We start from the raw sequence: 16,824 nt of genomic DNA, 5'->3' as shown, positions 1-16,824 counted from the left end.
GAAGTTTTCATCCGACTGGGATCCCTGCATGATGGGGATTCCTTTTGAATCATTTTCACAAGTTTCTTACCAGATATGTACCCACAGCAAATTAAGTTCTCAGAGGAAGAGAAACAAATCACCTTGAGAACAAAGTCACATCATCTCTTTATGCTATTTTTTGTTATAACTTGATGACAAAAAGTATGGTGTGCTGTTTATTCAGGACCAAAGCCCAACATCATCTCTACACAGTGCACTTACCCCAACACATCCACTGCCACTGCTGGCTCCTTGTTTAACCACTATAACCTGGAAGAAAAATATCATACTAGTTATTACATTCCTATATCTTAACAATAGAAGTAGAGGTAAATGAGGAACAATGTACTACTTAGGAATGGGGAGGTTTTTATTACAATTCCTTCCAGGTCTGTCAACCATGGATAAGAAAGCACAAGTAGTCCTCAGCCTCTCACATTTCATAGTCCTTTTCCTGATGGAATTTCTGCCTGAGTATTCCCATATTAAATTGGATTAGTGTCAGTCCAATCTTTGCAAACCAAATGTGAATCACAGTTGACTTTGTACCATAGTGGGCAGCTTTGGCAGGCTTCAGGAACAAATTTCTGCCTTCCCAACTCTGCCATAGGCTCTGCTAGGCAGAAAGTTTACTGTATTTTAGCCACATTGTTGTCGTCATTTAGTTGCTTAAGTCATGTCTGACTCTTTCTGGCCCCAGGGACCAAAGCACGGCAGGCCCTCCTGTCTTCCACTGCCTCCCTGAGTTTGGTCAAATTCATGTTGGTAGCTTCAATGACACTGTCCAACCATCTTGTCCTCTGTCGTCCCCTTCTCCTCTTGCCTTCACACTTTATTGACATCAGCGTCTTTTCCAAGAAGTCTTCTCTTTTCATGAGATGGCCAAAGTATTGGAGCCTCAGCTTCAGGATCTGTCCTTCCAGTGAGCACTCAGGATTGTTTTCCTTCAGAATGGATAGGTTTGATCTCCTTGCAGTCCAGGGGACTCTCACATTAAAAAGGGGGGTAAATAGGAACTTCCACGTTCTGTTTGTTTTTGTCCTGGGGGGTGAGGTAGATTATCTTCCAGGTCCTCTGTGCAAAAGGTGGTATCATTGGAACTCACCAGAAGTGAAAATAAAGTTTTTAAATCCCACCTTAAAAACGGGGGCTCTCAGATAGTCTTGGGGCCACAGAAGTGCCCCTGATGGGCTGCACTTGGCCACAGGCCATACATTGCCCATTCCAGTTTATATATACAAATGGGGCAGAGCCAAATTTAAACACCTGAGACCTAAAGCAGCTCATGATCTTAGGAGGGGTATCACCTTACCCTGAAGTGGCAGAGTGAGGCATCCCTCCTTTCTTTGCACACAGGCTACCAGTAGATCAGCTACCATCAAGTGTCCTTTGGGATTGACATTTCTAAAGTGAGAGAGGCTCAAAGGCACTTTAAGCCTCATATTGCAAAACACTGCTTTACAACTGCACAACACAGTGAGCTTCGAGGTAGTCCCAGCCTGCTCCTTTCTTCCGGTTAGATAAAGGCTTAAGTAATAATTCTCTCTCACTGGGAAGCTTGGAGCTAAATATCTCTGGTAATTACTTGGTACCTCGTATAGGTCAGCGCTTCCCAATCTTGGGTCCCCAGATGTCCTTGGACTACAACTCTCAGAAATCCTGGTCAGCACAGCTAGTGGTGAAGTTTTAGTTCGAGAACACCTGAGGATCCAAGTTTGGGAGCCACTGATGTAGATCAGTGGTTCTTAACCTTAGGTTACTCAGGTGTTTTTGGACTGCAACTCCCAGAAGCCTTCACCACCAGCTGTGCTGGCTGGGGTTTCTGGGAGTTGCAGTTCAAAAACACCTGAGTAACCCAAGGTTAAGAACCACTGATGTAGATGAACAGAATCTGGAATCTCAGTAGGAGGAAAGCTTCTGGGAGAGAGGAAGCCTCAGAGACAAGACAGTAAGAGGAGGAACGGTAACCTGATACTTCTCTGACTTGTTCCCCACTCAAAAATTATATTCTCCCCAAAGTTTATTGTTGAGTAAAATTGTAACATCTAGTGCAGCCCAAACCAAGCCTTGAGAGTGAAACAGAAAATTAACTCCAAATGCTACAAGGAGAGCAAAGCCTTTTTCATTTCTTCTTTCCTTATCTTACCCATCTTGGTATTTTTTTTCTTAAATTAATTGTTTTAATTAATATAGTAACTGTATTTTTAATGATTATATATATTTAATATTGATTTTTATGTTGTAAGTCGCCCCGAGTAGACATGGTCTAGAAGGGCGGGGTATAAATAAATAAATAAATAAATAAATAAATAAATAAACAAACAAACAAACAAACAAACAAACAAACAAACAAACAAACAAACAAACAAACAAACAAACATTTACCTTGGATTGGCTGCCACTGCTCTGGGATGAACCTTGCGTACTCTGAAAGGGCATCAAGAATTTAAGTTGAATGCAGCAGGAAATAAATATCAACCCAAATATGTATTGTTTATATACAATATGTAAAAAGCAGAATAAGAGTTTGATTATAAACATTTTATTTCAATAGCCATCTTGGCTTAGCGGTTTCTTTTTTCTTTTTAACTGGCTTTCTTTATTAAAAACTTCTCTAAAAACTCAAGCAAATGATTTCCTATCTACACCTTTGAAAAAAGTTATGAAGTACAGAAAATGAGAGAAGATGAGTATAGGTTTCCTAGATCATTTGGATCAAACAGGAGGACATTGAGGAGGATGTAACAAGAAGAGGAACGCATCTTGTTTGGCTCACAGGCTGCATGGGGCCCTCAGAGGCTGCCTAGTGAATGGTCTGCCTCCCCCATTCCCCTGATGATGATGCTAGGAAATAGTGGCTGAAATCCTGTTGTTTAGGGTAGTAAGTTGCAACTAGGATAGATCCATTGAGTCAGAGAGGATTTAGTGAGTCAGCACTTTCTTAGGTTCCATTGATTCAAATGGGCCTATTTTTGTTGTGACATTATTTAAGCAACAAGATTACAATCAAAGTGTCTGGAGAAAGTCATGACTGAACACTCTGTTTCCCAGCTGAAGAGAGGTCTTCTCCATGGATCTTCCCAATCTATGGAGCTCATTCCCAAGGGAAGCCAAGCTGCCCCCACTCCTTGTCCTTCAGCCAGCAAGCAAGCTACTTTATTCAAAAACACGAATGACACAAATCTAGCTGGTGCAAGTTGGATGTAACATGATTGCATGTAATATAACAACATTGCCAACAGACTAAAAATGTTCAGTAAGAACTATTCATGTGTTGCAAGCAATTTTAAAAAAATATAAGGTAAACATACATATCATTGTCACACAAAAGAATAAGGGGCTTTTGGAAGTAAAGCTTACCGTGACACAAGCACCATTGCTTGATTGGTATGTTCCACTCTGAAAAAATAAAATCCAACGAAGATTCATTATTTACTTTTTAAAGAACAGCTTTGTGTGTTCCCTTCTGACTAAAAAGCCTAAACTTTTTCTGTCAAAAAGTGCAAAAGAGAAAGAATAAACCTTGGCCACAGTTACACTATTAAAATAAATTGAAAATTGGATTGGGGTATTTGAAGTCAATTTAAAGTTATGTGGTAATCATGCCATCTTTGTGTTGCTGTGTGCATTCTAATGGGACAATCTGTAATCCAATTTTAAGCTGTGCAGTATATCAGTGCAGGGGACTCCATGAGATTTCAAATCACTGTTTATGGTGGGGGATTATTATTTTTAATTTTGCACACACACACTCACATATCCATATTCATATATAGTAGTTGCCCAACCGCTAGCACAGCCACAGCATGGTGGTTGTGCTCCTTGAAATAAGCACTTTGGTGCTTGGATTTGTTCGTTTACAAGATAAACAATGAGCGAGGCTCCCCCTGCTGTTTTCCACACTTGCCCAATGCAGCACTTAACTTGAAATATATATTTTTTAAAGTTGCAAGTTCAGACTGCAGGATATCCTGAAATCTATTACCTTAGCAACAAAAATTTGCCAAACCCCAGAAACACAACATGCTCTGACTGAAGCGATTGCACATGCAAAAATGATTTTTAAAAACGCACAACCGGATTCTATTAAAAATCAACAACTCCTACTGGGGTTTGTTTGTTTGTTTTTTTAAAAAAACCACCTGCTGGTCCAAACCTTGCTTTCTTTGCTGTATGTCATCTAGTCAAAGATTTGTAAATTGATTTCATGGGTGGTAAGCCTGATGCAAATCCAGGAGCATTTTGAAGTGTAACCATGCTCCTAGTTGTGTTTTGATTCTACTACTCCTTTTCACTGGAACTGAGCAGTTCTTTTCAATAGTCTACTCTTTACCCACATAACACTTCTAAGTGTAATGAAGCAGAGAGGAACTTTTCAAGAGATAGGGGATAGATATTCTAGTTTCTTGAGCCTTGAACTTTGTCCAAATTGGTTTAGTTTTGCTTTCTCACCCAAGCCTAGATATTTGCTTCTGGGGATGTCAATAGTACTGTATTATCTTGGGTTCCTCTAACTCTTGCTTTTCTGGCACAGAAGCATGCCTTCTTGATGCTATTAATACTGGACAAACTGTGCTATGCATAAAGAATTCACAAAATGTCTTATCCTGATGAAGATGCTAGATGGTAGCCTCCTTTTATAAAATCCTCAGTCAATATTACAGGAATAGTGCAGGAAAGATGCAGTGATTCTTAGGCAGCCATGACAAGAACTTCAAAAGGGCATCTTTCTCTCTCCGTACATTTCCAGTTTAGCACATTGAAGCACTGGTCTTTTTCTTTCCCCATACTTTATCCAGCCAAACCACAACATAGCCTTCTGGCAAGCTGCACAAATTTTCTCTTCCCCATCATTACCAACATTAATCTTCCTCTAGAACAGACAGATGGGATCATTCACATGTAAATCAAGGGTTACATTAATTTGGGCTCTGTGGCCTCTCCTAATGATTCAACAACAGGATAGGGAATTCCTGATGCATTGGCTAAATGCAGATTTTGGGTCTCTCAATTAGGGCCATCAACCTTGTCCCAGGTTACGTTCTGCATTATAATTACGTTATAATTCACTTCATCTTACTTTACCCTCCAGGTACAATGAGGTAATAATGGAGTTTAAGAAGAGTGGCTAGATATAAATATTGTTTCTTCCTTTTTATACTGAACAATGGTTGAAACTGCATTCATAATTCCACGCAATTTTGACTATGGCCATAACTAATACTGGGCTATGGACCGTGAGGGATTTTGAGGTAATGTTCCCCTTCCAGGCTAGACAGACAACTTGTTCATGCTGTTCTGTTTTATGAAATCATAAGACAATGTATATATTAATCCAACTAAAATATTTTGTTAAGAATGTCATATAAAAAGAGATCTTTCTTCTTAAAATATTAAAAATGTTCTCACCTTACCACAGTTTATGTCAAAAGTCACAACTGACTGAAAAGTAATAAGAAAAGTGTTAATGGTTTATAATAGGACTTTTTTTTGCCTAGTAATCTGCTACCAAGTCAGTATCATTACCAGTGTATATATTCATCATGGGGATCATGGGGATATGATTTTGGGTAGCATCTCCAGGGTAACTATAATAGCCACCATTTCAGAGCAGGGGCAAATTTTTTCAGGTTTTGAGTAACAATACATCATTGTGTCTAGAATTTTGAAGGGCTTTATAAATGACATATAAAAACTAAAAGAACATCATAATTGGTATGCTAACAAGAGTGCTACCACTTCTCTACAGATGCTTCTTATGCTACTGGAGCAAAATATGATCTGGAAATATGATGTAAAATGAGTGTACAAGACTGTTACTTCCTCTTCCAATATTGTCTTTCCAGACACTGGCATCAGTGGTTGCTGTTGCTGAGGTTATTATTAGCCTTAATATTTTCACCTCATTCTTTAGTCAAAAAGTATCTCAGAGCAGCTTACATACTATCAATAAGGCAAGACTGTCTCTTCCCACAGGGTTATAGTTTTTCCTTTTAGTGGAGTACTATGGGAAGCAACCACTGAAACACTGCTATAGTAACATAATAACAAGCCTGGTTCACATGTGCTTCTGAGAAGTGGTACAGAAGTCTTGAACAAATTTCAAACAAGACAAAACGTGTGTAATTCAGTTGGATCCCCATCTTGTCAGGCATGGATTTTTATTGTTGACAAATTTTGTATAAACATTTAAGTAATCCACATTCTATAGATACCTTTCTCCTGCTTTTTCCTATGGCATTTTTCCTTCTAGAGTTGTCTGTTGCCTCAAAATTATCAAGTGCCTCGGAGCTATCATCTGCCTCAGCTTCAGGCACAAGGCTGTTGAAATCGATCTCTTCATGATCATCACTTAATTCTTCAGAATCATCCATGATCTCCGAAACCATGGACGTTACATTGGCTGCTTCTGATGCATTGGTGTTGGCAGAATCATTGAAAATATGGGAGGCGTTAACAAATTCTGAATGTCTGGGTGAGAGAGTTTTGCTATGAACACCAACCCAATAGGTGTCATAATCTTGAACAAAAGTTGCCCTGCGGGGAAAATGGTATATTTATCACTATCATAGTTGTGAAGAGTTCACTTTAAGTAAACATGTATTGTCATTAGAAGAGAAGGCTTATTGTCAGGTAACTATTATACTTTTCAGCTTGAAGTGTAGGTTTATTTAGCAAATAAATAAGGATTAAAAGAAGCAAAGAAAGTTTCAATAGAAGATCAGATTTTTAAAAAAAGATCAGATACTTTTAATTGCAATGTCACAATTACATTCAAACTTTCATGGGGATGCAGAATTGCCTTGAAGTGCAGAACTGTTGGAGGGTTGGTTTGTTCTTTGTTACAAACTCACATGCTGCCTGTGATTTCACTAACTTGGGAGGGACTTTCTTGGGCTGGGGTGACTGTCAATCTATCCAGCACTAACCAAATGTTCTCTTCCACCTCTGAGTTCAAAGAGAGCCCCGCCTCTCTGCTGAGTGGTCCCTTTCCCTCTCTTTAGACTGTTGGAAGGCAGTTTGTTGTTTTCTTTGCTGTCCATACGTTCATGACTGTAAGTAATGAAACATTTTCATTCTTTCTCCTACAAATGTCCCAGAGTGAATTACTGAAACCTTAAGTGCAAGTTGATGAGAAAGGGGTGGGAAACATGCAGCTATTTGCCTCTGTGAATCTCAGTACTTCTACTACATAGCAAAAGGGATTTTATCAGAAATTCAAAACTCTGCGACAGACACAACCTGTGTATACAGCATGATATATATACTGAATCTGGAACTTCTAAGTCCCATTCTAGCACTCTGCCCATAGCAGCACAGTGCCTTCCTAGGAGCATGTGCAAATCCTAAACTGATGAACAAAGCATTAGCTTTATTTTTTATTGCCGCTTTTGAGACATTCCTTTCTGCAAAAGTTCTAAAGTCTTTTAATAAACATTTCACACGTGGGAAATTGCAACTTACATTAGGCGAATCCTTGTAGTGCCCTGAGGAGCCACCCATGTTGTTGTCACTCTGTGCTTTACGCTGGGGCTTCTGTGACTTACGGCTGAATTCTGAAAAGGGAAGAAACTGCAAGTCATGGAAGGGCAGACATCCTTGCTCATTAAAGAGGGGTTGACTTTACTTCTTAGTCCTAGCTAGTGTACACCCAGCAGGGTGTTGGTAAAACTATACTTGTGTTACTGCCGGTGATTTGATGTTCTACTCTAGTCAGGATTGACAACTGGGGCTAGCCAATGGAGTGCAGATGAATGCAGTGTCTCAGACAACAGATTTTCCTTGCTGTAAATGCCATAGGATCACTAATTAACAGCATTGACCTATTAATGTCGATTGTTTATCGAGAAATAAAATCCACTGAGAAGGCAGCTACATTGACTATTTACCCCACAGTTTGTGTCAGATTTGGCATGGGTAAAATTGAATTTTAAAAATGGCAAATATACAACGTAAAACTAACATTGGGGAAGCTCAGTGTTTTTCACTGAAGAATCATCTCTTTTTCTTTAGCCAGCAGGGGTTAGTTCATTTTGCTCCAATTGGGCTGGCATTGACTTTCTCTGCTTGGTGACCTGTATGATCACCTGATCCTCTTCAATCTTATTAAATGCATTTTGCTTGGCAAATAAACACTATATCACTTCAGAAAAATATTTTAAAAATTAAATTACAATTTTAAAAGAGAAGGGAGGAAGGAGTGGGCTGAGGACTACCAATCAGCAAATATGGCTCTTTTCCTTCTTGTAGCTTTCTGCCACTGGCCTGTGAATTCTTGCAACATGTGCATGGCTGCGGCTATTTCAGTTGTGGAACCCAGAAGGAACTCAGATTGAAAAACTTGGAAATTTGTTTTTTCCCCACTGTGTATTTGTACCTGCTGTTCAATAGAGCTGACTCCTATGTAAATGGACACAAGTTGGGAGCTTCAGATTCCTACTACTGTACACATTAAATTAAATTTGGGTGGACAATGTGGCTTGTTCTAATTTATTTAAGAGGATATTTCCTGAATGAGTAAAAAAAAAACTCAAATATGCTATGTACTGTTACAAACTATGTATAATATACAGTCAAACAACCATAATATGCTAGAAAATATCAGGCACTGTGATTGACTCACTGAATATAATAAATAAGACATTCAGATTACGTCATTTGTCAAATGGCAACTGTGAATACCAATACTTCCGAATTGCCATTGTATTTATATAACTGACATGCAAGAATATGGAAATACAATTTTATTCTACTTTTTTCAGTACTACAGTATAATGTCAGGTTTTCCCCACAAATGAATGCACCTTTTATCAACAAAAGCAAGAAATGATAATGATAAACTGATGCACTTACTGAGAATTGTCTAGCTGGAGTGTGTGTATCTGTTTGTGAGTGGATATTGGTGCACCATGTACAGTATTGCACTGTTGTGGCCCTGCCTACTTACTTTGGGGGATGGTCCCCTCCCCATACTTGTCTGGCCTCATGCATTGATTGTGAGGCAAAGACATCGCCTCTAGTATACACGTTACAGATATTTTGTTCTATGTTTATGGGAAAGATGAAAGACATAAATACATCCACATCAGGACTTTAAAAAAACAGTCAGGGTAAAGCAGAGGAAAGAATGCACTCTGTTTTGAAGTGTTTCACGTGGTGTTGTATGCATACATGGCAAACAACAGCAACAAAATTTTAAGTCCTCTATTAAATGGGGCCACGAAGAGTCGGACACGACTTAACGACTAAACAAGAACAACAACAAATTAAATGCAAGTGGGATAGGACTGGGAAGGAATGAAGAAACTGAAGGGTTTGGTCCAACACACAAGCAATGGGATCACTAATAAATAAATAAACACAGTGAACAAATCAGCATAACAAGGCAAGCAATGATACTGAACGTACCGACATATTGGCACATCGAAGGCCTTGTGTATTTGGATCTACGATGCGAAACATGCCAACAGGAACATTTCCATCAAGTTCTCGAGCCTGGACCATAAATGCTTTGAAGCCAGATGGTGAAGTTCCTTCTAGAACCACTAGGGAAAACCAACATATATTTAAGAATAAGTTTTATATCATCATTTTCCTGTTTCCTAACACTGCAACAGATTTAAAAGTGTGCATCTAAGCACACATTTATGATTTAGCTATATGTGTTCGAAAGAGCACATCCACATAATTCTGCCAATGCTGCATAATTTATTTTGCAATGTGTTCTTTAATTTCAGTGTTGCTCTTCACACAGAGAGACAAGGAACCATAAAGTCTTGTCTCTATCCTAGGGGAATAGATCATAACTTCTAAAATTCTGGCATGCATTATTTATATACTGTTAACTATGTTTTCGTACCACATTTTTTCAAGCTATGAGTAAGAAACTTGCTTTTCAAAAATAAACATGCTTGGAAATCTCCCATGTTCTGTTTTCCTTTTATGGCTTAATTGCAGTAAATTATATCTATACTTTGATCTAGAGAGTCAGATAATATGTTTTGCTAGACAAATTCTACATTTTCTATTTAAAATGTGTACAGTAGCAGTAGCTCCTTCCTATGCTTCCTAAATATAAAGCTAAAGAGATGCTGTAGTCAATGCCCATAAAATCAAAACAGGTATAACAATATAGTTATCATCTTATGTCTCACAACTGAATACATATCTTCCTTTCCCATGAGTATAACTCTGAGAAGATATTTAAACAGAGCTTGGGAAGGCTACATTTGGATTTCAACTCCCAGAATCTCCAGCAGGCATGATCTTTGTTCTGCATCTGTCATACCTTGATTAAACTTTGGTAGAGCCATCAGATGCAGATGGAATTCTTTCAAGAATACATAGATTTGACTATAAGTTATAAGTGAGCTGGCCATCTCTCTGACCAGACCCATTACTGTATCATAATTACTGTATACAACCTTTACCTATAGCACCGTATCACCCTAAACATATTTGATCTTGTCTGATTTTGGAAGCTAAGCAGAATCAGGCCTGATTGGTATTGGGATGGGAGCCCACAAGGGATACCAGGTAGGGATAAGAAATAATTCTTCTTGAAACTTCGAAGAGCCAGTGCCAATTGAAGCTGATGATACTGGGCTACCTTAACCAATGGCTTGATTCAGAATATGGCAGCTTCGTATCTTCCCATATTCACCAGGTTTATATAATTTACCTTGTACTTCATCTCCTGGATCATATCTATCAAACGATACAGAGATGACATAAGGTGGGGAAGACCTCTGTGGTCCACTTCCATGATCGGGCAACATGGAGTCACAAGCTATAGACACATCATTGTACGGATATCCAAGGACTTTGTATATGAACACAGTGCAAAAAATGACTGCAAAGAAGGAATGTTTCTCCATCTGAGGAAAGATAACAAACAAAGGATAAGACAGTAGAATTACTGTCAACAGCCTGCAAAAATATTGCATAAAACTACACAGCTAAGATTTGTTGCTGTTTCATTAAACTTTGCTATACAGTACTTATAATACATTTAATAAGCAACATGCTTTTTGCAAACCATGCCTACTCAAAAGCACCTTTCTTGTCTATTTACTACGTGACAAAATCCGCGAATATTCCAGTTTTAACTACTGAAATCCTTCTGAATGGTTATATAGCTTTAGAGCCAAAGATAGCTCATCTGCAGCTTTGGGAATACAAATATCCCTTGACCTTAGGTAACTTCTTTGTACGGCCTTTGATGGACCTCGGGCAAAAATAATATTTCTTATTGTAGAGTGAGACGGGTGAGAAGGACAGGAAGAAAATGGAAATGATACAGAAGGGAGATGGATGGATGGATAGTAGAGAGAAACCTAAGAACCACTCAGTAGTTTTAAAGGGAAATAACTAGCCAGTATGCTTTTGCTAGTATAAATCAGGACAGATAAAAAGCAATGATTTTTTTAAAATGGCATTTATTTAAAACAGAATTTAAATTTTAAAAATCATTTTTTTACATTTAAATAATAAAATAATCTGCTTTTAAAACTTTAAATCATGATTTAAATCAAATTCACTCTGGTTTCAATTGATTCAACAAGATTTATTTAACTGCATAAGTGATTCAGTAGACTTTCTTTGAGTTAGGACTCATAATAGGATATTGGGACTAGTCTTCATAGTGGTGTGATTTTGGTAGGTCTAGAGGCCTATTTTGCCCCCTAAATATGCCAGGTTGTGTGTTTTGGGGTTGTTGTTTTAAAAACTCTAAGTGACTGTAAGTTTACCTGGTTTTGGATAAAACACCAGAAAAGACATAAGCACACACACAAAGAAAAGTCTCTTTATTCCTCTCTTTCTCCCTCTATCTCCTTGTCCCTTTCTCTCCCACCCACCCACCCCACATACACACACCTTGATTTAGAGCAGTGGTTCCCAACCTTGGGTCCCAAGATGTTCTTGGACTACAACTCCCAGAAATCCTGGCCAGCATAGCTAATGGAGAAGGCTTCTGGCAGTTTTAGTGCAAGAACATTTGGAGACCCAAGGTTGGGAACCACTGGTTTAGAGGATAATGACCACTCCTCAAGGCATCCAGAACAGACAGTTCTGTTTTCTGAACAACCACCACCACAATTTTTTTAAAATGGAAACGAGCCCACCCCATCCTAGCCCAGCCCAAGCTGCACATACAGACTGAATGAATGGGTCATCAGGAGGATGGAGGGAGTGGCCCGGAGAGTCAAGTAATGGCACATAATTGAAAATAGTAGCCTCTTGTGCTCAAGATTCAGTGCTGTAACATATAACCTGATGGACAGGGTGCTTTCCAGTAAAAGCTTGACAGATGAAACATTTTAGCAGGTCATATGGAGCCAATTAAGAGGTTGTGATGTGTGCAATAGAGAGGGCCAGCTTGACATGCTTAGGTCCCATTTTACTGTGTCTAATAAAGTCTATGTTGGGAAATTCCAGGCCATAAAGTCTATGTTGGGAAATTCCAGGCCATCTCAGTTTTGCCTCTCTCCATTTATGCATCTGTTTCATTCCATTTCTATATTAATATGTATTTTAAAATATGCATATACGTACATCCATATATAAATAGTGCTTAAATATATATTTTTTGAATGTGCTTTCTCTCAAATTGAGCATTTATATCTTATTCCCAAAATACATAGTTAGATGAAATGTAATCATAATAGTGATCTAAGCAGGTCACACGCAAGGGTGAGAAGGGTACATTTTAGTAGGACCTAGAAGAGTAGTGGACCCAGTCCCAGGCTATACCACTATTATCCTGAAGAAGAAGAAGAAGAAGAAGAAGAAGAAGAAGAAGAAGAAGAAGAAGAAGAAGAAGAAGAAGAAGAAGAAGAAGAAGAAAGACCATCAGAAACTGTGTTAGTGCAGAACAAGCAACATTCTCTCTGTTCCCTAGGATGGCTCACACTATTCTAAGGAACTGAGAGTGTGCTTGTGCAGTTAATGCAGGATTTGTAGTTTGACCAAGAGTTTTAGGGTTCCTAATGTGGCATATGCTCTCTACTAGTCCCAGATTTCCTTATGCATAGGTGGCAGCCAAGGAGACCGGGCTGGTGGATTCAAATGGTATAATAATCAGGTTTAATAATCAGGGACGTGGTGGCGCTGCGGGCTAAACCGCAGAAGCCTGTGCTGCAGGGTCAGAAGACCAAGCAGTCATAAGATCGAATCCACGCGACGGAGTGAGCTCCCGTCGCTTGTCCCAGCTCCCGCCAACCTAGCGGTTCGAAAGCATGCAAATGCGAATAGATAAATAGGGACCACCTAGGTGGGAAGGTAACAGCGTTCCGTGTGTAAGTTGCACTGGCCACGTGACCACGGAAGATTGTCTTCAGACAAAACGCTGGCTCTATGGCTTGGAAACGGGGATGAGCACCGCCCCCTAGAGTCGAACACGACTGGACAAAAAAATTGTCAGGGGGAACCTTTACCTTTACCTTAGAAAAGGTAGCTGTATTAGTCTGTTCTAGCATCTCAGGCAAAAAGAAAAGAAAAAGAAAAAATAAAGAAGGCAAAAAGGTTGCAGACTCTTTAAGACTGGCTGCTATATTTTAATGTGACCTTTTGTGGGCAAGTCGAGATATCAGGGACAGTGATCTCTGGGAAGGTGGAAGCCAGTGCCGCCAGATTACCAGGTTCTAAAGATATGCGAGTTGGGGTTGCTAGATCAAGAGCATCCCATCCCCTGAGAAGGCACCGCGAAAACCTGAGAACCAGACAATGAATCCAGAAACCTGCGTCTCAGAGGCCATGTCTAAAACCTTGACATCCCATGAGTAAATGACTTGTTCAATCCACACACAGAATGCCACACTGCCACGTCAAAGTACAAAATGATGTAAATATAAATCATGAGGTTGTAGGTATGGGACGTTATTGTGATACATGTGCGTGAGGAGGCCCATGTTGTGTGTTTGTACTTGCTCCTCTCCAAGTGATAACTGGCTCTTGTTCATAAGTAGTAAATTGTATAAACCTTAAACTCCGATGCAAGCCCTCTGTCAATTGTGCAGTGGCTTTATTTAAACTGGTCATTGTTCCAGATGATAAAACTGTGTGGTCATGACTGTTTTCCAAAATGTGTCCCACACATGCCTCATCTTGCAACTGAAGAATTGTAGCAATTATAGAGGACGTTATACAGCTGGATGTAGGACATGTTTAATTTTCCATGGTCACTTGGATACTGCCCATAATAAGGATTTTTTTCCCTCCCTAGTTGCCCTTCCGCTGCACACCTTTGTAGACCCAGAACCTGGGCGCAGGGGGTTTCCTGGTCTTTCAGAGTTGGGTTGTGAGAACGCAGAGGACCAAAGTAGGGAGGGAAAACAACAGAATCCAATGAAAGTACAGCACTGAATTCTGTAGCCAATGCCTTGAAGCTTCTGCTGAACTCTGTGATCTGTTCCGGTTGCGGTGAGTAAGAGTTGCTGCTACCAGCTTGAACAGTGTGTGTGACACCCTATCATGTAAAACCTGTTTTGCTCAACATTCCTTTTCAAATTCTGATTTCATTTCATTTGAACTTGAAACTGTTCTCATACTGCCAACAAACCATATGCTTTTTAAATTACAAAATATCACAGCCTACTTTAAAACCAGAAGAGTTTTACCTGTCTCTGTCAGATCTCTTCATCCGCCACCCACCCTCTTTACACAGCTAATGACAGATTGAGTATATATACAGATAGATCCTGATGGGCAGAGGTGACATTTGTATTCCACATCTAGCCTGAGTTTACAGCCTTCATTCCTGGCTCCACAACATATCAGCAATACAAGCAAATATGGAAGAGTTGCCTCTTCCCATCCCCAGTCACTTGATTCTGATGCCAGTCTATCTTCAGATAAAGAGGTAGAGGTATTTGGCAATTTTGGTAAGAACATGAATGTGTTCAACTGAGGAGTAAGCTCTCTTGTGGCACAAAATATGGAATTCATATCCAGGGCCCTCAGTGTTGTTTGCCAGACTACCCTCCCCACAAGGAAGACAGGTACATAGATTGTAACATATCTACTGTTTGAGAGGCAGACAAAAAACTTTAGGTAGAGGTAATCTCTGGAAAGCACCCTGTACACCTTCTTGTTTAGATCAGGGCTTCTTCTTTCCAGACTTTTTAGACCAAAAATCTAGAAATCTTTTACCACTGGTTGGGCTGACAGGAGCTTCATGGAACTGAAGTCCAAAATATCCGGTGGGAAAAAGGTCTCTAACCCCTGGCTTAGCACATCCTCATGAAGAAACATGTCCAGTGAAGCATATGCTCGAGAACTTACAGGTGTTAGTCCCATGAGTATCCCAAAAACTGGGAACCAAAGAGTTCCTGTTGGCCAGGAATACAAGGGCAAGTTAAGCATCTTTTTAGAAGTGCTGCTACTTCAAATGATAAAAGTGGTCTATTTCTTGTAGCCCATGAAGTTGCTCGCCTACGTATCTTGCACTGAGTGAGCTTTGCTTTGTGAATAACTGAAAGGAAAGCAAGCTCTTGATTTGCAGGTCTGATTGTTGATGCCTATATCACCAAGGAATTCCCATTGTGGGAGGAGAAGAAAGTTGATTTCAGGGTATACACATTCTCCGTAACATTCATGTTAGCCCCCAATGTGAGCTAACTGTTGCAACATCATTGTTAAGTCCAGCTCCCTCATATTTATTTAGAATTCCTCTCTCTTGAATCTGGTAGTGGGGACCTCTGGGGCTGTACGGTATTTCTGGCAACTCTTTGCTGTGTGTTGCTTGGTGTGGTTTTAAATCTCTATCAAATTTGCCCAAATTCTTTTCTGATGCAGAGCACAATCCTTCATCAGGCAGGTGAGGCAACAACCCACATGCATTCTGATTCCAACTGTCTTGGCTATTGCCACAGCTGTCAACAGGAATTTCTGGGCCCAGTACAAAACCTACACTGGGATGCAACTGTCCTTATTATTTTCCAGAAACACTAGAATTTCCAGGTGGGTGTAAAATATGCCCTGCCCTTGGCCTGTGGACCTGCTTCTTGGTCACAGTAACCCACACTTTTTAGCCGGTTATACTGGGATAAGAGCGTTGTGTAAGAAAACCCCAATGCAGATTGAGTTTTCAGAGAGAAATATAAATATTTACCAAATAGGAACTTGTGCAATTCACAGGGAAGACGAAGAAAATTAATCGCCTACACCTTTCAGATAAATAGAGGCAACTCCTTCTTAGTAATGTCATGAATTAGGAAGTAGAAATGGGAAAAATAAAGGGAATCATGTTTCCCTTCCCATCACTTCATTTCCATACCTTTCTTCCTCTGACAGAATGTGTGCCCTAAAATATTTATGTTTGCCATCCATCCTGAACTAAGATTCACTTCATGGCACTATGTACAGAGTCAGCATCTCTTATTTGTTTGATTCTCTGCTATCATTGTTTCATGCTCATAGATTAGTCAGTTTGCCTTTTTCAACACCTTGGCTCAACCATTACATTAACACTAACAAAAAACCTAATAAATATGAAGTCACTCATTTCATGTTTTAGTCCAAAACATGAAGCACAGCCTAACCCAACTTAATGCTTGGGTCCTCACATTTTGTGTTCAGCACAAAAGGCAAACTGACTTCTGTATCAGGAATTAAATCCTTGAGTCAAAAGTCAAGCCATCTCATTCAGCTCCAGTGTGTACAAAAAAAGAGAATGGTACAAGACTACTAATTATTCAGTTCAGAATTCCAACCACCTACCTTAGTAATCCCCATTTCTGTTCAGCCTTGGCAGCTCTGTACCCACTCTGTTACAGCCTTGTAGTGTAGATCTCTGAGGGAAAT

General features: G+C 39.6%; 1 protein-coding gene across 1 annotated transcript in view; it reads right to left on the bottom strand.

The window, feature by feature from the left end:
* LOC110076508 (uncharacterized) overlaps nucleotides 1–16,824 on the bottom strand; it is a 23,777-nt gene extending 6,953 nt beyond the window's left edge. Inside the window, exons 1-9 of the mRNA XM_078391791.1 lie at nucleotides 16,741–16,824; nucleotides 10,703–10,898; nucleotides 9,430–9,566; nucleotides 7,486–7,577; nucleotides 6,237–6,558; nucleotides 5,431–5,463; nucleotides 3,382–3,420; nucleotides 2,407–2,448; nucleotides 244–291 (exon numbers count right to left, since the gene is read on the bottom strand). Coding sequence (XP_078247917.1) covers nucleotides 244–291; nucleotides 2,407–2,448; nucleotides 3,382–3,420; nucleotides 5,431–5,463; nucleotides 6,237–6,558; nucleotides 7,486–7,577; nucleotides 9,430–9,566; nucleotides 10,703–10,898; nucleotides 16,741–16,755 — 924 coding nt within the window. The 5' untranslated portion in view covers nucleotides 16,756–16,824. The remainder of the gene's footprint in view (nucleotides 1–243; nucleotides 292–2,406; nucleotides 2,449–3,381; nucleotides 3,421–5,430; nucleotides 5,464–6,236; nucleotides 6,559–7,485; nucleotides 7,578–9,429; nucleotides 9,567–10,702; nucleotides 10,899–16,740) is intronic.

This window comes from Pogona vitticeps, chromosome 4 (assembly GCF_051106095.1).
Source record: "Pogona vitticeps strain Pit_001003342236 chromosome 4, PviZW2.1, whole genome shotgun sequence".
NCBI lineage: Eukaryota > Metazoa > Chordata > Lepidosauria > Squamata > Agamidae > Pogona > Pogona vitticeps.
The sequence above is the reverse complement of the archived record's forward strand: the minus strand, read 5'-3'. Positions and strand labels throughout refer to the sequence as shown.